Source organism: Desarmillaria tabescens, assembly GCF_030435595.1.
Source record: "Desarmillaria tabescens strain CCBAS 213 chromosome Unknown EV420scaffold_127, whole genome shotgun sequence".
In the NCBI taxonomy this organism is placed as follows: Eukaryota; Fungi; Basidiomycota; class Agaricomycetes; order Agaricales; family Physalacriaceae; genus Desarmillaria; species Desarmillaria tabescens.
In genome coordinates, this window is record NW_026848426.1 from 25,358 (window position 1) to 49,896 (window position 24,539).

General features: G+C 48.4%; 8 protein-coding genes across 8 annotated transcripts; 4 read left to right on the plus strand and 4 right to left on the minus strand.

Moving 5' to 3' along the window:
• Window positions 1-1,636: 1,636 nt before the first annotated feature.
• On the plus strand, window positions 1,637-2,890 carry EV420DRAFT_1281161 (uncharacterized protein; the record flags this gene model as incomplete). Its single annotated transcript, XM_060468248.1, has 1 exon — window positions 1,637-2,890. A coding segment is annotated over one exon (1,254 nt), but the record flags the coding sequence as incomplete, so codon positions are not given.
• EV420DRAFT_1672302 (uncharacterized protein) lies at window positions 2,809-3,851 on the minus strand (the record flags this gene model as incomplete). The annotated part of the gene is made up of 4 exons (XM_060479085.1): window positions 2,809-3,255; window positions 3,307-3,402; window positions 3,452-3,666; window positions 3,726-3,851. 4 exons carry the CDS (start codon window positions 3,849-3,851, stop codon window positions 3,069-3,071), a joined length of 624 nt encoding a protein of 207 aa, XP_060322247.1. The 3' UTR covers window positions 2,809-3,068.
• Window positions 3,852-7,798: 3,947 nt separating this feature from the next.
• EV420DRAFT_238848 (uncharacterized protein) lies at window positions 7,799-8,672 on the minus strand. Its single transcript, XM_060481345.1, has one exon. The coding sequence runs from the start codon at window positions 8,576-8,578 to the stop codon at window positions 7,829-7,831; it is 750 nt and encodes a 249-aa protein (XP_060322248.1). The 5' UTR covers window positions 8,579-8,672; the 3' UTR covers window positions 7,799-7,828.
• Window positions 8,673-9,180: 508 nt separating this feature from the next.
• EV420DRAFT_1770293 (uncharacterized protein) lies at window positions 9,181-10,273 on the plus strand. Its single transcript, XM_060481068.1, has 4 exons — window positions 9,181-9,457; window positions 9,508-9,612; window positions 9,665-9,908; window positions 9,958-10,273. Exons 2-4 carry the CDS (start codon window positions 9,542-9,544, stop codon window positions 10,168-10,170), a joined length of 528 nt encoding a protein of 175 aa, XP_060322249.1. The 5' UTR covers window positions 9,181-9,457; window positions 9,508-9,541; the 3' UTR covers window positions 10,171-10,273.
• On the minus strand, window positions 10,219-14,595 carry EV420DRAFT_1672310 (uncharacterized protein; the record flags this gene model as incomplete). Its single annotated transcript, XM_060479086.1, has 14 exons — window positions 10,219-10,529; window positions 10,589-10,788; window positions 10,885-11,250; window positions 11,302-11,428; window positions 11,481-11,666; window positions 11,722-12,116; window positions 12,163-12,492; window positions 12,547-12,728; window positions 12,780-13,145; window positions 13,200-13,247; window positions 13,323-13,412; window positions 13,471-13,833; window positions 14,168-14,308; window positions 14,368-14,595. The coding sequence occupies 14 exons, from the start codon at window positions 14,593-14,595 to the stop codon at window positions 10,219-10,221; spliced, it is 3,333 nt and encodes a 1,110-aa protein (XP_060322250.1).
• A 631-nt stretch (window positions 14,596-15,226) lies between these two features.
• EV420DRAFT_1652538 (uncharacterized protein) lies at window positions 15,227-16,008 on the plus strand (the record flags this gene model as incomplete). The annotated part of the gene is made up of 4 exons (XM_060478660.1): window positions 15,227-15,297; window positions 15,354-15,425; window positions 15,479-15,553; window positions 15,609-16,008. The coding sequence occupies 4 exons, from the start codon at window positions 15,227-15,229 to the stop codon at window positions 16,006-16,008; spliced, it is 618 nt and encodes a 205-aa protein (XP_060322251.1).
• A 3,466-nt stretch (window positions 16,009-19,474) lies between these two features.
• EV420DRAFT_1652540 (uncharacterized protein) lies at window positions 19,475-20,369 on the minus strand (the record flags this gene model as incomplete). Its single annotated transcript, XM_060478661.1, has 3 exons — window positions 19,475-19,598; window positions 19,648-20,248; window positions 20,297-20,369. The coding sequence occupies 3 exons, from the start codon at window positions 20,367-20,369 to the stop codon at window positions 19,475-19,477; spliced, it is 798 nt and encodes a 265-aa protein (XP_060322252.1).
• Window positions 20,370-23,525: 3,156 nt separating this feature from the next.
• Window positions 23,526-23,894, plus strand: EV420DRAFT_1281171 (uncharacterized protein; the record flags this gene model as incomplete). The annotated part of the gene is made up of 1 exon (XM_060468251.1): window positions 23,526-23,894. A coding segment is annotated over one exon (369 nt), but the record flags the coding sequence as incomplete, so codon positions are not given.
• Between the last annotated feature and the right edge of the window lie 645 nt (window positions 23,895-24,539).

Here is a 24,539-nt window from a genome sequence, read left to right on the forward strand (position 1 = left end):
AATTCCGGGATGATGTCCTCTTCTCCATATTCTCCGACTCTATGCTGCTGCTGTAAATCGAAGTCCGCCCTATTCCAGGGTTCTCGTAAATTTCACCTTCTTCTAAGTTTGATTGGTCGGACTCGCTCGAAAGGCTCTGTGCTTCCTGTGACGATACGGTTCCAGTTTCGAATGATTCGTGCCCACTCGTTGACCCTGAGTATGACTTGATCGAAGTCTGGTCTTTGGGGTCTATCCCATACCCAGGGTGCGACGTAGGGGACGGGGGCTGCAAGGGAGTGTTCTGGTGCGAGGGGGTAAATTGCATATGGGGCAACAGAGGAGGGGGGTTCAATTCCTTCATACATGAGCCAGGCGTCGGCGTAGTCCTGTGTTCGTCAGCATACATCGCAGCTGGCGTTGGCGTCGTACGTGGGCTCGCAGTGGTTGAGCTCGGTAGTGGCCTCCCCGGCCCTATCGTTGAGGATGATTGGGGTGTTGGGACACGCGACGAGCTGGAGATAACTTCCTTCGTCGTTCGGGGAGTCACTGCGGGCGTAGTGGTTGCCCCATGTTTCTCCTCTTGAGTCCAACCTTGGGGGGGACCAGTCGTTGCGCAGCCCTGGGAGCTCGTCGCTGCTACTGTCCTCCTCTGTATAGCTGCCTTCTTCATCTGAACTGCTTCCAGTTCCATCTTCAGCCTCTCCTCTTTCTCCCAGATGGTGTCTAAGCCCTCTTTGATAGAGGCGCTGTCCGTTTGAATCATAGCCAGGGTTGGCGGCTGAGTTTTCGGTGGAGGTTGGGGAAGGGGCGTCCCAGGGATCACTTCCCTCGCTTTCCCCTTCGTCTTCTTCTTCGGTAATGGGAGAGAGAATACGCTGGTCCATCCCTTGCTCGTAGATTCCTCGTTCTTCTTCTTCTTCAACGACTGGGCCTCTTTGTGTGGGCCATCCTTCCACCTCGGTGTTGGACTCACTGGACTCGTCTGTGTCGGAGTCCTCTGTGATTCACTCGTCGTCGTTGATGAAGATGAAGTGGATGATTGGTTCAGGTCTGTCGTCGATGTATTCGGGAGGGGGTGTGTTCGATCGTCTAGCCTCCGGGTTGGGGGCTTCGACGGGGATAGTTTCTTCGGAGACTGGCTCCTGGTTTCGTCGGTACTCGTATCCATAAAGGAACGTGAGATAGGCTATGGCAACAAAGCCTTGTAGTCCAAAGAGGTCGGTGAGGTATTGTTCAATGGGGTTCATTCGGTACTGTTCGACAATGTCATCGTTGTTGAAGAGTAAGAAAGTCTCGAACTAATTGTTAGCAACCGATTTCACAAACAAGATCAAACAACTCAGCGTGACTCGCACTTCGGTCAGGCGCTGTATGTTGTCCGCAGGTTTGTGTTAAGGGAGCTATCGCTTAGTTGAGCGAGAGTGAGTTCAGACTAAGTTATCAGGTGAATAAACTTTAGTTCGAGACTGAGGTTTAAGACCTGCAGTCGAGCTACTTAAATACAGTTTGGGTCGTGCTAAATATACTACAAGTGTCTGCAACGGTACGGTAATCGTACTGAACCTGCATGGTAGAATGCGATCAAGTCCGGAGAATTAGCATAGCGAGATTATGAGAGAGCGGATAAGATAAGATAGAGCGCAAAATCGTAATAGTGTGGGATCTGTATAGCAATCGGGTGGTGCCATGGTGGTGCACAGGAATCCCCAATGACGGCAACTGGATGGACCAGCTTCGGCCAATCTCACATGCATGGATGGATGAGAAGGATCATGTCAATGAGTGGACACCCATCAACAGATATGAATGGCCAGTTCCCATTCCGAAAGACACCAATCTCAACCTCATCTGCATTGAGATGCTCAATCTTGATGGGGGGTATGTTTGGCTGGATGTTCTCTGTTTGAGACAGGAGGGTGGACTGGGGGAGGAATCAGAGGATATGCGCATGGAAGAGTGGGAGCTGGATGTGCCCACTATTGGAGCAGTATATCATACATCCTGGAATGTGGTGTGTTACTTGAGTGGGCTGGGTCAGCCTTTGAGTTTGAAGGAGGGTGACTTGGATAGTGACCGGAGTTGGTTTAGACGTGCTTGGACACTAGAAGAGATTGGAGACAAGAGGGTGATTGCAGGGGACACACCAGATGGACCACTGCATGCTGAAGATAAGGATGGGGAATATGAGACTGAGCTACTAGCCAGGTTTCACAAGCAGCTGCAGTCTATGAAGGGCATTTCATATGGTGATGTGTGTGCAGTGCTGAAGAGCATGCAGAAACGGGTGTCAACAAACCCAGTGGACAAAGTTGCAGGACTGGCATTTCTCATGGGGTCTGAGATGATACCAGCATACCATGAGAGCCAGTCTCTTGAGGAGGCATGGGTAGCACTCATGAATTCGGTGGATGTGATGTGTCAGGGGCAGTTGTTTTTCTTGTGTCCTGAACCGGGAAATGCAGGCACAAAATGGAGGCCATCATGGGACCAGGTTATGATGAAGTCTCTGCCTGAATATGATTTTGCTCCCAACATTCAGCTTTATTGCGATGAGACAGGGAATGAAGACTGGTGTTCGGATGTGGTCTGTATTGAAAAGGGGTCGGTGCGGGGGTTGGCTGTTGTGGAAGGGAGTGATCGACATGGAGAGTTGATTGTTAAGGATGAGGGTGGGATAGAACATCGATTTGAGATCATGGCCACCCACACATACTCGATACCTGAAGACACCTACACACTGATCTCTGCCTCCACTGAACTTACCTTTCCACGCTATGGTTGGGTTGTTGGGCGAAGTCTGCCAGGGGGAAAGTTTGAGAAGGTGTCAGTGCTGGAAATTCCTGATGAAGAATATTACAGGTTAGGGGGTCTGTGTATTACTGATTGGGGTCAATATATTCTTATTTGAGCGAGTATATATTGCATAGTAGCTCTCCTTTACTGGAGTAGCTACCGTGCATATTTGGAGGTGGCAAAGTTCACTTCTCTTACAAGAAGCTCATGTAGCCGTTGTCAGGTATAAAGGCCAAAAACCCAAACTATGATATGCTACAAGGTACTAGTAGTTCTTTATATATTCATCGAAATTAAACAAGGGAGGAACTGGGACCTGGGTAGAATAGCGCAATTACTGTCTGGTCGCCTTCTTCGTCATCTTTGTCGATGTCCCGGGTGAGAGCGACTTGGAGGATTATCGGGGCTCCCGCTGTGTAGTCCCCGCCAACAAACATCGAGCGTCGGGCATAAGAGTTGACGAACGTAGCAACGTCTTGCCTGTAAAATGAGATGAGGACATGTTAATAGCAACTGCACGGAAATGCTTACGTCTGCGCGTGGGACAGTTGCAAGAGCACCAGATGCTTGTCGTCCTCCATTTCCATAATATCATACACCGATTCGATACCAGCCTCTGGCTCAACTCTGGCTCAAAGTGCGGCACCTGCTTCATAGGAGAATCTCTGTCCCAAACAGCCTAAACACACATTTGCGAGTGTTCAGGTCGAGGAGGTCTCTGCACATGTTACAGATACAAGCGTCTTGCAACCCGGGAAGGTGTGTGTTGGACGAGTACAACATTTCCGCCTTTGTTCTTGACACGAGTTCTAACGTGAGAGAAAGTTCGGGTGACTGAAGAGGGGAAAGAGATTCTTTAGCGGATTGACGCCTCGCAGTACACACGACTACCTGAACAGATCCATCGACAAACAGATCCACCAGGGAACGATCTTCCATGCACGACATACCAGCCCGACACCAACAGGAAGAAGATCGTGAAGGTTGAGTTTCGTGATGTTGTTGGCTTCTGGGTCAGAAATTCCCACAAGTATAGCACCCGTCAGTTTTGGCGAACTGAGTAATCGCCTCTTCATCCATCGTCATCTCCCTCAGAAATGTCGCCGTTATTACGGTCTCTTTTCGCAAGTGCACGAAAACTTGGATGGGATACTTTCCAGCCAGTCGAGGATCTTCTCGTCGCAGGCATCGTGCGTTACTTGGTATTACTTGTTTGCCTAGCTCCGATGGACTGCTCGCAAGGTCGGCGGGACGAAGTGTCGAAATGGAAGAGTCCTTCTGATTCGTCGATGAGCTCTGGAACTTGGAAGTACAACCCTCTCTACGAGCTCCAGAACTCTCTGTTCTGACCAGCTCTGCTCATCAACGTCATCTGTTGTCTCAGTCACAGATATCTCCAACAAAGATGTAAGTGAATCCTTCGCCCATGCCAACAACACCGGCCAACACAGAGGTCAACAGCAAGCCATGCTGCAAACACATGCATCTTACGATCTCTTCCCAACAAAACGTGTCTCGTGGACGAGTACAAGATCTCGGCTTTTGTTCTTGATGCAGGTTCTAATGCGGTGGGGATCGTAGAGAAGGTTCGGACGACGAAAGTGGGGATAGGGATTCTTGGAATGGTGATGTTCGGTAATCTGTTGCTGTGATATTTGAGAGTCGCCCGCCAAATTTTGGTACCAAACACATTTGAACGCATCAAGATCGAAGCGCCGGTAGTTTCGTCACAATACTTGGACAGTTCATTTAGCGTTGGTCTAAGTATCAGAGCAATAGTCAGCGCCAAAATCAAGATGCAACTTAACAAACGTACCATCTTCGCCATGAAGAGCGATGGGTTCATCAAGCGCAATAGGGTAAAGCTCACTCCAGACGTGGTTAGACGGGAAAGATGGACGAGCGTGCCTTCGTTTGATCCTCATCCCGTACTTCAGTGATGACACGCCCATCAGCGTCGCTCCGCGTGAGCTACACTAGATCATGACGTCGCGCTTTTTCGTCGTGATACGGAAGCTCTGATAGTCAAAGAGCTGGTTCTCGCAGCGCAGTCATGAAGGTTCGACTCGGAGTCAAGGATGGAGAGCACAGAGGAAAACGGTCTGAGAACATCCGCCTCTGCACTCGGAAACGGCAATGAAGTGTGAGGAGATGACGTCCTTTTCGGCCTTGGACTGGCAGATTTCGAGGACTCGCCGGTTACCAGTAACGACGAGGGCCTCAAGCCAACTCTGCCGCCCCTCTACGTCGTCCTCTCTGATCTTTGTTCTTCTCCTGTTGTTGCTCTCCATTGAAAACCACGGCAATGCCGACCTATCGTATCCTTCCGCTCCATATCAGGATTCAACATTGCCTCGTCCTCGACGCCATAGTCGGTAATCTTCTTTGACCGACAGACTGGCGAGTTGTCCGCGGGTTATAGGTCCAGTCACCTCCGGTTGACGACCACATTCTCTTTTGTCCCGAGAACTGCCCAAGGACAATCAATGCAAGCAGTAGTGAGTTGCACTATTCGGTCTTTGGTTTCTGTGAGAGCGTGCGGGTATAAACCAGAGAGGAAATGGCGCTATTGCTGTGCTGAGAAAGGGTCCGGTGTGAATCGTTCGAAGATTGTGCCTGCGCGTGTGCATCGACTTGTCTGTATTCCAAATCCCCTTTAATGTATTCCTTGAAAAGAATTTAATTATGCGTAATACGACGAGTCTGGACAAGGATCACTAACAGTGAAATCAGTTTTGATGTGGCACCTCGCGATAGCTAGTGCTAGTGATGGGTGACCATGGAAAGGGAGTGCCGGATTTGAGTGAGGGCGCGAAGGCTGCTGAGGATGGACGTTTCGGACGTCGGGACGCGGTTTTGAGAGTCCTTGAGAAGGGTAGACTTGTGGACATCCAATCGATGCGAAGGAAGAGGAGGAGTAAAGCTAACACGTCAGACTGGAGGGCGTGGCCCGAAGGAGCTGGATCGAGATAAAGTCAACAGGGCGTGCTCAAATGTTCTCACGCTCCGACTACGGCATCACCAGAACGGTCGAAATCGCGAACTCGTTGCCATCCAGCCACACCGATGACCAACAACTGGTAGGATCCCCGGCAAGAACAAGACTGACGGATTTAGCTCAGGTCCAATCCAAATGCAGCCTTCGTTGCGCCATCCTCAGTAAGACCCGGGCGATGCATTGATACATCTTCACGAGCGCTTGCTCACCCGAAATCTTCCTCCACCGTGCAGCCGTTCTAGTCTGATCTTTACTCTCAGCGCCCACGCAACCAAAATTCACCCATCTTTTGAGTGCAGATACGGCAAGATGAGTACCTCGCGTAGAGACAGACGGAACACAGTTGGACGCCAGAAACCAATTGTGGCCAATACTCTGATGATCTTGCTATGGTAGATTGGGAGACGTGTTTGGAGCGTGGGGGGTTGGGGATTGTGTTTCGAGCCCTTTGCATCTCTGGATTCCGCCCATACATGCAACTCCCACCTCTACCAGCCAGCTGCGCGCCCTTTCTACAAGCATGAAAGCTCTGCATCGATAGCACCTTGCGGATCGACATCGAACACCGATACACAGACAGGCTGTGTTAAGGCGAGGGTCAAGGTGTGGAAGGGGCGATGTCGGGCGATTGTGAAATATCCAACATCGGAAGCCCAACATCCTCCCTCCCAGCAAACGCACACCCTGCCATTGCAAGCTCCAACACTCCTCCCACCGCAAGACGTACAACCTCCTGACTAATCGTCAACATCAAGCCAGGACTGCCGAACGGATGAATGGCCCGTATCCCTTTCCGACGGCCTCTCAGCACTCCTAACCCCCTTCTCAACCAGCACCAAGCGAACGACGAAATACTCGCTCCCCATCACGGCAAACTAGTTGTGGGGTCTAACCTATCTACGTCTGGGGGACGCATTCGGATGAGAAATTGCGGATTGTGGGTGTCTGCAATCTTAATATCATATAGAACCTGTCCGTCCTTCGCCTCCACCAGCTGCTCCCTTTCCACATTAAACTCGGCGATTCTGGCGGTAGACAAGCTATCGGTGAAATATCCAGCAACATCGGATGTCTTCAACTACGGCCCACCCACGGTCCCTCTCCCTTCTGCCACCATGACTGTCCCCGCTAAAGCAATACCCGTTTCGTGAGCTTCGAAATGCATCTTGGAGAAAAGAACGGAGTTTGGCGTCTTGCTCGGGAGAGGAACAGGTCTGAGTCGTTTGCGTGCGTGCGGAAGATGGTCAAAACAAGACGTACTTCGAATCCTCCCCTCATTCCTTTCAACTACAATCATTAATGTGCATCCCTTTCGCAACGACCGAGCCCGCAGCGAGATTATCCGTTGCGCTAAATCGGCGTGTAGCGTGGATAGGAAGAACGAGCAGTCGAAGGGCTAGGGAGTGCAGGCCGGCTGGATCCTCGGCACACTACCCGTACAAATCCTTTTCCCCAGTCTATCTTGTCCTCTGAATACAGAATATATCCTTCTTTCGTAGTCCACGGTAAATTATGCGAGTCAAGAGTATCGTTAAATTCCTGGTGTACTAAGTACATGCTCTACATGCATGTAAATTACTGTGAGATGATTAGCAGTCCCTCTTCGTGCTTATCCTGAGGCATCCACTGTTCCAGCGTCGAAGGCTAGTGGACATATATTGATTAGATTTCCGAAGAGACAAGCAATATAGACTTACAATTTAAGTGCACGGCATGACTGTACTTGACGTATGAATGAAACTCTATCCCAAGCTAGCGAGTAGAGATGATCACGCTAAAGACGAGATATCATTGAAACGCTGTACAATGCCGAAGAAAGGCCTTACCAGCGACGATCACCAAGTCCGAGGACTAACTCGCTATCCACCACGTTACATACATCACCTCGTCGTCCGCAAAACCGGGGGAACATCAAACAAAAAGGAGTTTTTGAGGGGAAACAGACTTGGGTTTGAAAAAAGCACGGTACGAAGAGACCGCAGACTTGGGAGATAGGTCCAGATATGCATGATGGCTCCTCAAGTTAAGAAGAGCTACTACACAATGAGTACTTGCTCAGATAAGAATATATTGATGTTGTTCAGTAATATCCAGATCGTTTAACCTGCAGTGTTCTTGACGAGAAAGTTCCAACACCGACACTTTCTCAAACTTTCCCCCTGGCAGGCTTTGCCCAACAACCCAAACATTGTGTAGCCTCACATATTCACTGCAGGAATCAATCAGTGTGTAAGTGTCATCAGGTATCGGGTATGTGTGGGTGGCAGTGACCTCGAATCCATGTTCTATCCCACCCTTGTCTTTTACAATCAACTCTCCACGTCGATCACTCCCTTGCAACCCCCGCACCACCCCCTTTTCAATGCAGCACGCGTCACACGTGTCTTCATCCCCTGTCTCATCCCGATCAATCTCGGCAATCCCGACAGTGCTGGAGTATCCATCTGTGGGCAGAGGCTTGGACATAAGCTGGTCCCACGATGGCCTCCATTTTTTGCCTGCATTTCCCGGTTCAGGATAGAAGTAGAACAGCTGCCCTCGACATTTATTCAACATTGAATTGACGAGTGCTGTCCATGCGTCCTCGAGAGACTGGCTCTCATAGTATGCCGGTATTGCCTCGGACACCATGACATATGCCAGTCCCGCAACTTTGTCCACTGGGTTGGTCGACACCCGATTCCGCATGCTCTTCAGTGCCTCAAACACATGGAACATCATGTCCTCCGTAGACTGCAGCTGCTTGTGAAACCTGGTCAGTAGCTCAGTCTCATACTTCCCATCATCCTTACACTCGGCATGCATTGGTCCATCCGGCGTGTCTCGAGTCCATAGCGTCCATATTGCACACGTTTGCCCAGTAACTGCAGTGCAAGCCAATGCACACGTTTTCCGGTAGTTGCTCTCCGTCTATCAATGCACACATTGACATACACGTGGCCTCATAATCAAATCACGGCTTTGCACATTCCCGGGAGCTATTTCCCACGCTTCAGATATCAATTCCGCCCGCCACCTCGCTCGTCGTCGCCCGACTCTGCGCCCTTCCTTTCACTTTAGGTATAGATCTGTGATGATACAATGTGATTGGATCTCAAAATCAAATTAATGTCCAGATCTTGGCTCTTTGACATTTTGCGTGGCTGTACCACTGGCGCTTCTTAAAATATGTAATTCAACGGTTCTCAATTTCTTCGTTCACTGATTTACCCGTAGCGGAGCACTTAACTGGCACGTTAATCCTGCATTCTTTCTTTGTTATACTTCAATTGGTACTGGACCGTTTCCGACCGTAGATCTATGCCATTTTATGCAGAGTTGCAGACTCAGATGACTACTGGGCTCTTAGGATTCTACATCACGCCAACTATGCAAATCTATCGGGGTAGAAATTGATACACCGATCTCTAGCCTGCTACCTGCCCCCTGCCCCACCTGTACTCGCGGCTTCAATAAGCGAAAAGTCTAGCACGCTTCTTCTGGGCATACTAATTTGACTCTACGGCAATGCACACATTCGAGAGAACCTATGATTACGTACTTCTTCGCTGTGTATGGCAGGCTGATAGCGCAGCCGATTCTACGACAATGCACACATTGGAAAGAGCATGTGACTACGGCAACGTACACGTTGACCTTTCGAATGCACACATTCCTCTGTTTGTAAAGTCGGCTTCATAATGGGTATTCTGCTTCATTTAAATAGATTCTGTCTACTCACATGCCAACAACAGTGCACCCTCCATCTGCTAAATCCGTCAAAGCATCATGTCGTCTCTTGCTCGTACCGGTGACCTCTTCCATTATCATCAGTATAATAGGATTGGGGATGGTTCCCTGTAAGTCGATTTCCTTGGTATTCGTATCCTTATCTTATGACTTTTCGAATAGCAACATTATTGGCGTCTTTTCAGCATCCTCAAAGCATGAATACGCCGTACGAATGTACTATTCTGCGGAGCAGCGACTCTGGCTCGCAGAGTATGGACCAGCCTTCGAACAGGCGGTACTTGCACACACTGTGTTGCCTTTTTTCGAAGGACTTTGCGAGGAATATTTTACTGCGTGGCCGGAAGATGAAGCCGATATGTTAATGGAAGAGGAACGGGTAGCAGATGAAGAACAACGAAAAATCGTACGTCGCCTGTCCTTTCTTGATGCCTTTGTTAAACCTCGAGCAACAGGAAATTTTTACGCTTTATATTATGGGTCTCAAGCAGTTGTGGCTGTACCACCAACGCGCTCCATATGGCTGGGATTACGGGATGGTTATTCAGCAACTAGATGACTTGGAGGACATCATCACTCGTGAATTCCGAAAGATTAGTTATGTTTTTGGTCATCCTCGCGTTATCGTACCTTCCTACAGTCCTATCATATTTGACATTGATATTTAGCTGCTGGATATAAATGTCTATCGTGAACTAACTTTGGTACCATGTAGACTAAGTACTTGTGGTACGGTTATCGAGATCTGTAGTCGCTACATCATGCTGAGACGAATTCAATTCCAGAGTGGCCTCAACGTCGAGCCACTTCGCTTCTGCATCCTTATGAAGCTCACTCCACAAAGCCGCTTGCCTGAAAGCATAAGCTTTTGCACCAGCGAGCGATCTAAACTCTGCGCGCTTAATCCACAGCTGCGTATAGTATGCAAATGTGACCCGAACACGACGGAGCTCCTCAATCAGCAGTTCGCATTCTTCTTGCCACCGCTGGGCTCGAGCCCGAGACTTGCACCACTCAATTCGCAACGCTATCAAAGGATGTCTCAGTGAAAATCATGGCATCAGATGTAGGTGTATAGCCACCTACCTTCCTGGAGGCCTTTCTGTCCGCCTTGAAGATTAGTTTTCCAAATCCACGCTAGATTGCGATGACCCTCTGAAGATGATTCGTTGTACTGATCAAGACCTCGAACGTGCTCCTCTTTCAGAGGTTGGAGGATACCCTGCCATTCAAACCGATTTAACTTCGCAGACAAGGTCTCTATCGCCGCGTAGATTCGTTGGTACCTAGCAACGTCAGCCGCAATCTTTTCATTTACTCGATGGATTAAGGTGTTTGCTTTAGTACCATGGTGCTGTCCTCATGAAAATCGTTGCCGCCACGTCGTGAGATAGGACTTTAAGAGAAGATGGTCACGCAGCAGGGCTAAGGTATCATTGGCCTGAGCAAGACGCAGACGCCGCTCATCATCGATGATGGCCTTCTGCGTCGTCAGATCAATAGCATTCAGCCTGAGTGCCGTGGAAGGGAGATAGAGGGGAACCTTCGACGGCTGGATATCCTTTCCAACAGCACGGCGGTCGTCATCTCGCGCACGGAGTAGTGCTGTTTTAGGCATGTATACCTTCTGCACATCGATCCATGCTTCGATTTTACGCTGGATACGGTTCGCCTGGGCTTGCACCTTGGAGCGTTGTAAATCGGTTGAATGCGGACCAAGAGTGTCGATATCACGTTGCAACCGTACCCTGTCCGAGGTTGTCAGCAACGGCATCACCTCAAGTCATACTGAAACTGACTGGGCCTCTTCTAGCTGTAATCCCTGTGCCATAAACTCGCTGGGACTAACATCATGGTGAATTTCGACAGAAGAAATGTTCTTTTCTTCTCTCGCGAGCTCCAGACGCACAGCGTTTTCAGTCATAGCTAGAATGTTATTAATGAAAATAGATGTTAATGATTATGCAGGTAGACCTACGGCGCAAGGTGGGCGAGAAGGGATTCGGCCGGCTTCGATCACCTTCCCATACAAGGACCATTTGTCTCCAAGAGTTGACAGATTCTGAATGCTCAACACGCAAAGCATCCTCATAACCAACGAACTCTACAACATGCTCAAGACGAGCTCTGACTGCCTCCTTCAGCCGAGTACAAAGCATATCCGCTGATAATCAAATCATTAGCATTCCCGAGGTCGGCTATAAAAGAATCATGCCTACCTAGAATGACGATCTTCCTCCAGTTATAATCTCCAAAATGGTCATCTAAAGTGTCTCTGCGAGCACCAGGCCCCATCTCTTTTGTACTCGCTGCTAAAGCATTGGTAGCAGCCCAACCACGCTCAGGAGCCTCACCATCGGTACGACCAACTTTGGCGGAGAAATTGAAGGAGAAATTGTCGCGGCATTTCAAAATATGGGCGGGTAGATGGAATTTCGGCACGAGGTAAAGTATGTTCTGCTCCGGTTGTGAAAGTCGTAACGCTTCGGGATATCTGGACATTCGAGTAAAGAAGTTTTTGTGCCATTGACATGCGATGTCATATGATATTACCAAGTCTGGAGGTGCATCGTCCGTTAACGTTGACAAGATGAAATAATCCATATTAAGGTATCTGCCATATAATCAGAACTGAACATGAGTTCTTGTGAAATCCATACCTTTCGCCCTTTTGAAGATCTCCAACCGATAACGGACGTTTCATATCATGGCGCCCACAGACTACGGCCCCAACTCCCGTTGCTGCTGCACCATGTCCAGCCCGACTATTTGCGAGCTTGACAGCGTCGTGATTATTACACGTACTCTTTTCTTCCTCGGGAATGACCTTGGCAAAGGAATCAAGGTGACCCCGAAAAGCACCTTCCTCGACGAAGTAAGCATATCCGAGATTGAGTCCTGGATCAGATTGGTCGCTCGAGACATTCAGTCGACGAAGTCGGAAATTCGCATCTACCGCTAGAAACAAGCGGTACAACCACCGGGTAGTTCTTGAAAAGAGTAAGTTTTAGGACAATCATGTAAAATGAACTTTTGGGACGCACAGATTCTTGATCCAGCCCAGAGGTAAATTAATGCTTGGCTGAGGACACGCAGGGCAACGGAGAGCGAGTTCGCCCTGCTTGGTACCTTCTACACCTCCTGTCTCATGTCCACGCCCAAATCGCTTCAAAGCACGAATATGACGCCACTCTCGCATAACTCGAAGAAAAGATTCATAGCGGTCCTAATTTTTGTTAAGTAATCTCATATATTTGTTGATAATCGAGAACCTTACTGGAGGTGGTTGCAGCCCAGAATTATCAGTCAATCGAACCAGCGTGTGATAGAATTCATATGCGGATACCTTGGACATGAAAGACAGCAGCTGGAAGAAGTGAAGTATGCCAAATGTAAATGCAGTATGTGGGTAGATTGTTGTCACGGGAAAAAGTCGATGACAAAGCAGCTGAACACGCTGTGGGATACCCTGAGTACAATTGCAAAATGCCATATTAACAGTGTGGATGCCATTCATGTCAACAACCACAAAATCAGAAACAATCGAGGGAAAGAGACATGGCGTCCCCCATTCATGTCCCAGATCAAAATTAAGCCCCAGTTTGGCAAGAGTCGTTTTGCGGAAGAATGATGACTGCCACTCCTAGTACACACAACTCATCAAAAATCATAAAATCCATTGATCCTTAACACGTACCTCAATCTTATGCAAGGGCAAACCCTGATGCTCCGCAACAATGCAAGTCTGACATAGACGTCGAGTATCCACACAATTGAGACAGCGGTATGACCCCGAGTTAATGTTGCAAGCCTCACATACGCTGCTGTCATCGGTTTCGAAAGCGTCAAGCTTTAGGATCTCGTCAAGAAACTCTGAACGTAGCTGAGACCAAACAAAGAGTGGATGATCCTGGCGAATACTGTTTGTGAGACTAGGAAAACAACATATTGACAGAAAATCAACGTACACCGAGTGGCCTGGGGGCCCGAGTATCACATTCTTCCTCTTCGCCGCTACCTTGGATTTCAGCAGATGGAGGAGCATAATCTGGATCTAAAAAAGATGTCGAAGATAATTCCTCAATAGAAGGGTACAAGTGCTTGTCCGTTTCGGGGTGTTGGGACCCAAGAGAAGGGACAACAAGTGAGCTATTGCGCACGCTAGGGCAAACACGTACACCAGTCGGTCCTTCCTTTTCCCTCATGCTGAAATGGGTGTGTTGATATTGATCGACAGCAGGAGCAGACGGTTGATTTTCTGCATAATCATGGATGGTGATGTCCCGTGCAGGTCCATTTTTTCCATGCTTCTTGGGATTGTATTTCCACATCTTTCGTGTGGAGAGTGGAGGGGTGTAAGGAAAAAGACCATACAGTTTGCATTAAATACTAGTTCGCAGACCTCTGGAACAAAGCAGAGCATATGGATCTCATTTCAAGGAAGCATGTGAATGGGTTGACCTTGTGGAACTTAGGGAACTCCACGAGGGACGATATACACACTGGAGCAAAGTAGGACAGTAGAAGGTGGCAGTGTATTACAAGTGGAGAGATGAAAGACTTTGGTACACAACGCAATACAACGCGACCGCGTGGACGTGTGAACTACTGAAAGCTACCATCAGGACGCTTTGTTGGCCTCGGTACTCTGTGACTTCGTCTTACTGATATCTGGTCTACTAAAGCTTCGTCGTCTTCAGTGGATGAATGGGCCTTTGCCTCCTCTAAGGCTAGTTTCTTCTTTTTGAGATCTGCGACGTAGAAGGGAATCCAATACGACATGGTCCGAATGATCTTGCAGAGAATCTAATAGAAATATTGTTATTATAAGTCCGTGTCATTTGTGCTATGCCGGAGGTACTCACTCTTTGACGATATTTCATCCAGTCTTCAACGGCCTTGGCGTCCTCAGGATCGGGAGGCTGCATCTCCGGGTGCCAACGTCTCATCCAAAGTGTCCACATGCGGGACTGGAACTGTGCGAAGAGCCTAGGTTGCTGCTTCGCAACAGACTTCACCCTGTAATACTCGGGCAGGTACAGCCTCAAGAAATCTCTGTGCGCTCGACATCCCATTGGCATTTCTGATGACATGAATAAGAGACCTTACCACCGTATATCCGAAACTACGCACCTGTCCTAACGAATAGTTAAACGCTGTGGGCAGGAATCTGGTCCATTTTTTCTGCTGGAATCTGCTCTTATAAGTGTTTGGTTGACCTCTTCCAACGAACAGTTTCTTGATCTGACTTTGTACAGTCCCGGAAAATCACCTCCACTGCAATGCACACAGTGGAACACCTGTCAGCCATAGCTACTACTTTTTACGACATTGCACAGATTCTCGGGCTGCCTTTGTACGGTCCTTTGATGCCACATCCTGTGATCCGCAGCTACTTTTACAATAATGCACAGATTTTGAGGTTGCTTTGCACATTTCTGACGTCACTCCTGCGATCCACGGCCTTTTTTTCATGGCAATGCACACATTCCCAATGCCATCTCCTCCGATCCACGGCCACTTTTTTACAGCAATGCACACGTTCTCAGGCTAACTCTGTACAGTCTCGAACCCCACCTCCCGCATTCCACAGCTGTCTCTGTCCACGGTAAACATTTCCGAAACATTTCCTAAAGCAAGCCTGCATTCACCTGTCGGTACGTAGTAGTTCCCTGACCAGCTGTTCCAACTTTCTATTTCGGACCCTCATTCCAGTCATCCGTCATGGTTTCACGACGAACAGAGGAGGAACATCGCACTGCTCATAATGCCAGCAGTCGACGAAGTTATCAGAAGTAAGAAACATAAATTATGGAGCATGGTTTGAAGGCTGAAGCTCGTCCTTTACCAGAAATCGCCATGCCATCAACCAGCATCGACGTGAGACATATCATGCCGCTGGCAAGTCAAGAAAGCAAAAAAGGTGTGTGGCGTTATACCCTGTTTCCCTTGTTCTTACCCCACATCTGCCTTTAGCCAGCTAGAACCTTTAATCTGCCGGGCAGCGCGTAACATTGACGTTGAGGTTAACTCAGGAGAAACGCATATGCAGTACGTCACCTACATACGTCCTTTTTGGGAGCTCAATAACAGACATTATCTTTAGGCGCAGCTCGGATATCGCAGAAGCACTCGATCAACTAGAACGGTTAGGACAGCGGTTCAATATGTTGACGGAGAGCTCTCCACGACGTTTTGCTGACAAGGTCTATCATGACTATGTTAGCACTTTTGAACCTTCACGACCCAGAGGATGCAGAAGGCCGATTGAGACTGCTATCGCTCGACTTTCCCATCTCAAAGAGTCTGGACATGAATACGAACACGTCGTTTTGAATGTTGCAGGAGTGGGGAAAGAGATGGAGCGGGTACAGAACGTGTTGAAACCCATCCACCAATTGGTAACTTGGCTTGAAGATATACTATGTGCAGCGATGGAAAGTCTTGATGATTTACAATCGAAGTACAATAATAAAGACCTCGCTTTCTGTAGCAACGACAATTAATTACTATTATCCCTTTGCCATGCTAATCGTTTCATGTTGTATGATTGCCGCAAGGACCCTGGACCATCAATAGCACAACACCAAATATCCTCAACCCACTCGATAACCTTTTTGATAGGCACACCTGCTTGTGCTAGCTTGCGATGCCTTGCACTCGAGCCCTCAACTTCACTAGATTTAGCTAGTACCTCCGCATACGAGTCTCGGAGCTCGTAGAGATCATGTAGAGGCTCTACAAAGACGTCGATCTGCCCCTGGCATTGTGAGGTAGACTTGAAATAAGCTTTCAAGAGCAACTCAATGTATTCATGGATAGACATGCTCTGAATGAAGGCCTCGAATCTATCTTGAAGAACCTTTGCCTCTGCGCCCAGTTTAGGGAACACGTCAGCAGGCAATGGTAGTGGCGCTACTGGCACAGCCTTGATAGATGAAGTTAAGGCATTGGACTGGTGATTTAGGGATTTGCTCCTGTACATGCACCGTTAAATACTTTCCACGGATATCATCCACATGAAGTCCCTACCTCGTTCGAATTTCCAGCGCATTAGTCTTCCCGACTTTGGTAACACGCCTTTGACTGGGCTTAACGTTCATCGTGGGGGATAAGTTCTCGGAGCTGTAAGAAGGTGAGGGTGATTAAATATGTACTGTTTAAGCTGTACCATCTTTCTCGTGAAGCAGTAGAATAATAAGCAGCTTTGCGCCGGAGTCGGATTTGCTGCTTATTTCTCATCAATTGCACATCATATTAGTCCAGTTTATATAGCTAGAATATACTAAAGACATACCTGTCATAGTAGCGCTTGCTTTTCTCGCATACTGACCGGCGCTTTGCTTCTGGTGTGAGATATTTTGTAGGAGGTGCCATGCAAGGAGGAAAGAAGTTGACAGAATGCTACTGTGATGGAATAGCACAATCTTACCACTTTCGTTCTTTCGTCTGATTGTCTCACCTTATCATCCTTTGAACTGCTGCCTGGCATTTCAGTCCTAAGGTACCTTGTTTATTACATGTATCAGCAATGGCTCGGCCCCCACACTGGAATGTACGTTCATGATGCAGCACCCTCATCCCATTCAGCATTTGTAGCCTCACCGAGTCCAAGGTCCTGCCTTTGGCAGGCATCTCGTTATATAAAAGTAACTGAAGGATTACAACAACTTGTTTACCATAGACGACAGACAGAATTTGGTTTATCTACGGCAACCCTGTGTGGTTCCAGCACAACTCCCTCGCAATCCTCCTTTTTAGGGAGGAGGCTTGCCAGTCCAGTGCGACTACGATCCTTGTCATCCGTCCTTTCCCACGGACTCGATCACGCATATAAGTTGGCACTTCTCGTGCCCCTTCCTGCCTTTCTTCCAGTACCGTTCCACTGCCTTTTGCCATCTACTCAGTACGAATCCTTTTTTGGCTTTCATGATGTTACCACTAACACGTATCTCAGAGCCATGCATGAACTGATAACCCGCACTATAGTGGTACGCTCTTCTCGCCCATAACCCTAGAACCTGCCGGTGCTCATCAGCTGTAGTATGACCCCACTCACCTCGACTTGCCCAAACAGCGGCTGCTTGAAAAATACCACCTGGGTTGTATATACGCGATATATGACGGCCGCTCCGAGACGTGGTGGCGAGGGTTTATCCAAATCTTCATTGAAACGTTCCCCCAAAGTGTGCCGAATCCTCGTTTTACTTCCCTTGATCGCTACAGAGATGGCATTCGTTTGTTACGAGCAGTACGTATGTTTATTTGAAGTGTGAAGACCGGCTAACGAGAACAGCAGACACTTGAACAGTGGATGGATGCATGCGGGGGGAGGATTGCCAAGCTTAGTGCAAACCCAGATGTTGAACACATACCTAATACTTCTCAGCCCACCGACGATGTACAGGCAAATGATGCGGTTGGTAGCGAGAGTGCTCAGAGTGAGGATGATCAGGACACTACAGTTGAGCATGTTCTTCAATGGAGAGCTAGGGTCGCTGAGGAAGTAGCGACGATGAACACTTAAACACGTAGAAGACGGATTTCGGCGCGTGCATGGTGTGATGGGTCTGGTTCATTAAAAAATTTCTGGCTTACTACGCGTGGGCTGTACAGTGAACACTGAATAATAGCATGTTTTGTAGCATCCACTTCTATAACAATATGAACCTTTCGAACAGCATCCCAGCTACAAGAGAGTTCCTTATCCCATGGTTTCCAAGATATAACAGATAATTGCAGAGTACGAGACTTTACGTAGTTGCTGCTTACACGTGAAGCCAGACTGCACACACTGAGACAAGGTCAGAAACGCAGCAGTACGACAATGCACACAGTTTCGGGAGATAGACACGAGGCGAGGTGAATTCGCTGATACTAGGTGGCAATGCACACATTGGGATAAAGGGATGGAAATGCAGTGGTACGACAATGCACAGAGTGGAATATTCCAGGGGATAGACATGAGGCGAAATGATTTCGCCGATACTGGACGTCAATGCACATGTTGAGATACCGGACGATAATGCACACGTTGAGATATCGGAAAACAATGCACACGTTGAGATACCGGAAGACAATGCACATGTTGAGAGATACCGGAAGACAATGGACACGTTGAGATACCGGATGATAATGCACACGTTGAGATACCGGAAGACAATGCACACGTTGAGAAACCGGACGACAATGCACAGAATGGAGTATTCGAGGGGATAGACACGAGGCGAGATGAATCTGTTGTGCTCTAGAATGTATCCTTCCTCCTAGTAAATGCTCAGCAGTCGTGTCGATAACGATGATGGACATGGTAGACTTACCCAGTTCCAAACCTTCCATTGCATCATGCATTACTCCGTCGCTTCCACCATGCACTGCACTAAGTTACGCACAGTCGTATACAATATATAGAGCATGTTGAAGAGTGGTAGCGGTATTCGGAGCAAACCTAGATGGCCGTTAAACGTTGAACGAAACCTATAACATATCCTACTTGACACACATAGATCAGAGACTAGTACGGCATAATGGGGAGTAAGATAAATTACTGGGGATGGGGCGGAGGGGTGGTGGCAGCATCGAGCAGAAATGGGGGGAAAACAGCGGATTAGGGGTTTCGGATCTTGCCAGCACGTCGTTTCCATATATAGATGAGTCTCCTACCGCAAAATTCATGAACAGATTCTTGGGTCTTTTCAAAAAGACTTATATCACATGGAGGGCGGAGAATACGCAGGGTAGATAACATTGGGGGCAAGTTTACGTGGCAATTTATGTACAGGGAGAAATTGTAGCATGTACAGATGAAGATAAATAAAAGCAAAAATAAGGACAGCGAAAATTTGATTTGAAAAAGAGGAAACGAGCGGACAATGTAACGAGTGTATGAACCAATGATATATGGTGATAGATATGAGAAGCAGAATTGTAAAAGTTCAAGATATGCCAAGAAAAGATGTCCATGACGTGCGATCAAAGGATCTCAACAGCTCCTGCGGCAAGCGCCTCGTTAAATGCTACTTGAGCAGCAGCGCGCGTCGAGCAACGAAAGAAACATGCTCTACCTACACCCGTCACTAAATTGCTAATCTGCTGCCTGTAAGAAGGTTAATATATTGATCAACATTGAGGGAGAAACAACTTACCAACCACGGAAAACCCCCACATCCCGGCCTTTCGATACGACATACCAAGGTCCATCAGGACCAGTGGTGATGGACGCTGTAGCCGACTGAGGTACTGCGGAGGATGAGTCAGTGGAAATGGGTGCAGGAGCGGGATTGGCCTGAGCGACAGGAACAGGAGCGGGGTTGGCCTGAGCGACGGGAACAGGAGCGGGGTTGGCCTGAGCGATGGGAACAGGAGCGGGGTTGGCCTGAGCGACGGGAACAGGAGCGGGGTTGGCCTGAGCGATGGGAACAGGAGCGGGGTTGGCCTGAGCGACGGGAACAGGAGCGGGATGGGCATAGGAAGTGGGGGTGGGTGTCGGATGGACAACGGGAGTAGGTCCCGCAGGAGAGCGGATGGGGACCGAAGGAACACGTAGCGTAGCACTAGTCGCAAGGGCAGGCGACGAAGTCTGTCCTCCCACTCTGCTGCGCGGGAGCGGGACGCCCATCAAGGTCGGGACTGCAGAAATGTTAATGGCGTTTGGGTAACTGCAGTTTGCACAGTGTATAGTGGTCTGCAGTGGCCCAGGCGCTGCCTGAGCAGAAGCGTTTGCATGGACATCGGGGACATGAGAAGCTGTTAAGACATTGTCAGCTGGATTCAATGACAGGTGAAAGAAATTACCATCCATAACTGGTACGGAGATGCCAAGGACCGAAAGAGCTGCTGCAAGTTGCTCTAGAGTAAATTGAGTCATTTTTGCGAAGAACTGGGTAATTTGAGGAACTGAAGGACTGAGTGATTTGAAGAACTGAAGAACTGGTGATTGAAGGATGGTAAGCTCCAGGGTTTTATAGTCTGATCCACAGATACCCTATATGGGGTCTAGGGATGCAATGTGTGCATTGCCGTGTCGTTAATGGTGCACTGTCGTGTCATCGACAATACGTACACTCTTTCTGGAGTGTGTGCATTGTCGAAACGCCCGACCTTCGCATTATTTGCGCAAAATGGAAATGCACACGTTCGAAAAATCCCCATTTTCTTCATCAAAGGAAGCTATTCTCAAGAGTCAGACAATATCAAAAGTATCATACGGATACCGTCTCACCGTATGTGCGTTCAATAGGTCTTGAATACAGAACTGACGTTGAGAATATAGATTCCTTACCATGACGATGACGAAGCCCAAGGAGAAAATGAAGCCGAAGGTAAATACGAGCCGACGCATCCAGTCGAAGGAAAAGCGGTTGAAGGAAAAGGACCAGCAAATACTCGGAAAGCTCAAGAAAGTCTCTGTAAATATTGTGTTCCGTGCGATAGAGAACATCACGCTTCCAGATGACGCTTTCTTCGCTGGCGGTACATTAATATTGTTTTCTTGGGAGCTATATCTGAAAATCCTCCCGTATAGACCCTCAAGGATCGTATCAGAACATGGTTCTTGAAGGCGACCAAGGCCATGGAGTATGGGATGACGAGGCAGCCGCAATAGCACCCCGCGAGCGTGCAGAAGCAAATCGATGGACCAATAAACCCATGCTACAGTTTCTCCGCCGCCGCCTACAAACTTATGTCCTGCTCTCAGTTAATGGGAATGTCACTACATTCTTAGCCTGCATTGGAAACATTTTGATGCGCCGCTGGCCACCCGTGCATGAAAAGTTCTTCGTAGATCCAAAGGGAAGAACTAGATCCATACCTCCTCAGCTCGTTGATGTTACAGATTCTCCTAAAGACGCGCCATTTCCAAGAATGGATAAGGGTTTTCTGGATCTTGGCCCGAATCTATGTGTGGACGGTTGCGAGTTAGTCACGCTTATGCCAGAGTTAAGGATCAAACTAGGCGATGTGCTTGAGTACCGACGTTATGTGAGTCTTCAGAGGTTTGTAGCACCGATTCTTCTGAAACTTGTCTATTAGCGAGTGAAGCAATGGTTCCAAAACAATAAGGAAGGACGAAATATGAGCCGCAAAAATTTCTTCAAACTGGATGTTGGCCCGAAACGCGCTCCCCAGGCAGTACAGACGTACTCGAGTCTGTTTTATGATACGAAGGTAGTGCCTAAAGTCGCCATTGAGGCAGAGAAACAAGGACTCACTACCAACGATATCAAACTCATCAATGCCGTGACGAGTAAAGAGTGGAAGAAAGAGACGCCAGAGGTCAAGGCTGAAGTCGAGCAGGCGGTCTTTCTGGAGAAGCAGCTGATGCTAGCAATGAAAGGACGCCACTATGATAAAATTGAATTGTCTCCTGAACAGAAAGAAGGGTACATCACCATATCCGCCCCGAAAGCTGCATGCTTCTCACGTCGATATAGAATGCTCCAAACGTTGGGCTTTCAGTTTAAGAACATTTTTGAATCGCTTAACTCTCTCATGGGCTGGGGTTTCGTCATCCTCGGTGCTGGACTCGACCCAAAAACTGGGAACTTGCGAAGCCGCAGATGAGTCAGCAACATAAGTGGTGAAAGGCAAAGAGCTGATCATACCTTAGTTGGGAGTACGGGACAGACCTGGAGTCTGGCGAAAAGTTCTTTGACTGCTTCGACAGGGATGCGAATGTAGGCATGGTACCGGGGGGCGTGGTTGGGGATAAACGTAAAGCTGATGCGTACTATGCTGGTCCATTGCTGGCTCATATGAAGAATGTGGAACGTACGTTGCCTTGGTGCCTAGTATTGCGAAAATTGATTGTGAGTTCTTGTTCAGGAGTACAAACTGCAGTGGAACAGTCGGAAGATTCAGCGTCAATGACCGTTGATTCTGAGCCACGTGATACTCAAAAAGAGACGGCCTGGGCCGACAACTGGGATTACATCGTCTCAACCTTGACCACTGAGGTACAAAGCAACAAGCCCCTCCCTAGCCCCCTCCCTAGCCCCCTTCCCAATTCCTCTGCTGAACTCCCACCGAACAACGGGCCCTTTGACCCGTTTGTCTCCAATCAGTTCCCTGGGACAGAGTTGCCACAGAACAACCTTCCTGACACCCTCTCAAATGTTGAGCCCTTTGTTTTTCCGGAACACTTTCAAGTTCCGCCAGCTTCTGAGACGGCTTTGGACCCTCTACTAGATGCATTCCTTGGGCTTTTGGACACTTCCAGCGCATCTGTGTTCTTGGCGTCCCCCCAAGACATTTCGATGCCGGATGTTAGTATACCGTCGAAGTCTAATGATGGCAATACTATCTGGTCAGATTCCTTTCCCTGGAACTTTTTCAGTGATCTTTCCAGCAACACTCCGTCGACTGACCTTGTATCTGATCCCATATCCAATTACAGTTTGTCTCAGTTCAATCTCAGCGGCTTTTCTGGGACGTCCACTTCACCATCATATTCCTTTGCGCAGTCCGCTGAATCGCTATCATCCCTGAATCAAATCTCTATTGATTCAGCGGGTTCGCTTTCTCATTCCGGCAGCTCTGCGACGGGGGTCAATTCCCCGCTGATACCTTCTTCCACTATCTCCAGCTCCGATTCTGTTGCCACCAACACATCGACGAACGTCGTGCCAGTATTTGGGACCGAGGTGATATCGAACGAGCCGTTCATATTGCCCAATCAGAAGCAGCATAAGCCTGCTACTTCCCGTCGGGTATCCATGGAAGCCAATGCTTGCAGTCGTTTGGGTGCATCAAGTGAACAGCCGTTACTTGATATTCCAAGACCGGCCCGCAGCCGTAAGCCGACCGGCTCTAGAGAAGTAAAAACACTTGTCGGCGCCGAAACGAGTCCTCCCAGCTGGCAAGTTCAAAGTCTCGCCGCAATGCGGGATCCTACGTTTGGTGATGCATGGTCCACTATGCTTGATAAGTGGGATGCTCTGGAGGTCATCTTGAGTAGAGAGAAAAACTCGGTGCGTTCTGAAGACTCCTTAATAGTGTCTGCTCATCTAGTGTTCTAAAGGGAAAGTTAGCATCCAAAAAACGGCCGAGTGTTTTGAATACGTGGCTAGATGGTCCACGCTCGTTCGATATCGCTTTCAACATTTCTGATATCGATCACTTCGGTAACGCCATGGTTGAGTGGTGGAATGCCCTTCAACCAAGCTGGAGGCAAAGTGACGAAGGTTTACCGATACCTCAATATACAGGAACATTTACGCCTCTGTGCAAAGGCGGCCAAAATGGGATAGTGACGGTGTTGTTTGGCCTTTTCTGGTGGGGACGTAATTTAGAGGGGAATATGTCGCAATGGCATAAGATGGTATCAGATGTGAGCGACACGCTGGATGCCCTCCTCTTCGCCAAGGAATCTGAAAAGCGGCGCAAGCGATAAGGTATATTGTATCGTGCCAGACCAAATTATGTATGTAAATATAAATCGTCGCAATAATACGAACCTTCTTGATGTCTGAACTTCTTGGCACATCCGTAGCTATTTATTTCTAGTGGTATGCGAAGCATAATAAAGTTGACTTGCTTCACCCCGAGGTTTGCAAAAAGGGGACCATATACGCCTGATACACTGAGCAGAGAGAGAACGCGCTCCATTCATATACATCCGACTAGATCCGGTCCACACTCAAAATTTAAACCGTCCATTCAAGTTTGTTGAGTTTGCTGTGTCAGCATATCACTTTACAATCATACGTGTCAGAGCTGATGCATCGCTCCTCCCGCCCTCGCAGACACTGAATACAACGAGTATGACAGCGAGACAAAGGCGTATAAGAGCGGCACACTGAACTAAGACAAAATGAATGCAAATCTAAAAAAAAATACCGTCGGCGGGTTGGTTTTGCAACAATGGCACAGCGTCGTGCCACAAATCCACGGACGGCACTGCCACGTTGGCCCGATGGTTCCGAAAATGCTTTGACAACGACGACGCATCGCGGAGAATGCTCTGGTATGACTCACCTCTCTGTTCTCACTCTAGGGCTGAAGGAGGTTCACAGATATTATTGCACTTCTTGACCCA

Excerpts from the sequence above, each read along its gene's own strand:
- EV420DRAFT_238848 (XM_060481345.1), bottom strand. The coding sequence starts at position 8,578 with ATGCATGCCGAGTGTAAGGATGATGGGAAGTATGAGACTGAGCTACTG.
- EV420DRAFT_1770293 (XM_060481068.1), top strand. The coding sequence starts at position 9,542 with ATGTCGTCTCTTGCTCGTACCGGTGACCTCTTCCATTATCATCAGTAT. Across the intron at positions 9,613-9,664 it reads AGGATTGGGGATGGTTCCCT|CAACATTATTGGCGTCTTTT; the intron begins GTAAGTCGATTT and ends CTTTTCGAATAG. Across the intron at positions 9,909-9,957 it reads ATGAAGAACAACGAAAAATC|GAAATTTTTACGCTTTATAT; the intron begins GTACGTCGCCTG and ends CTCGAGCAACAG.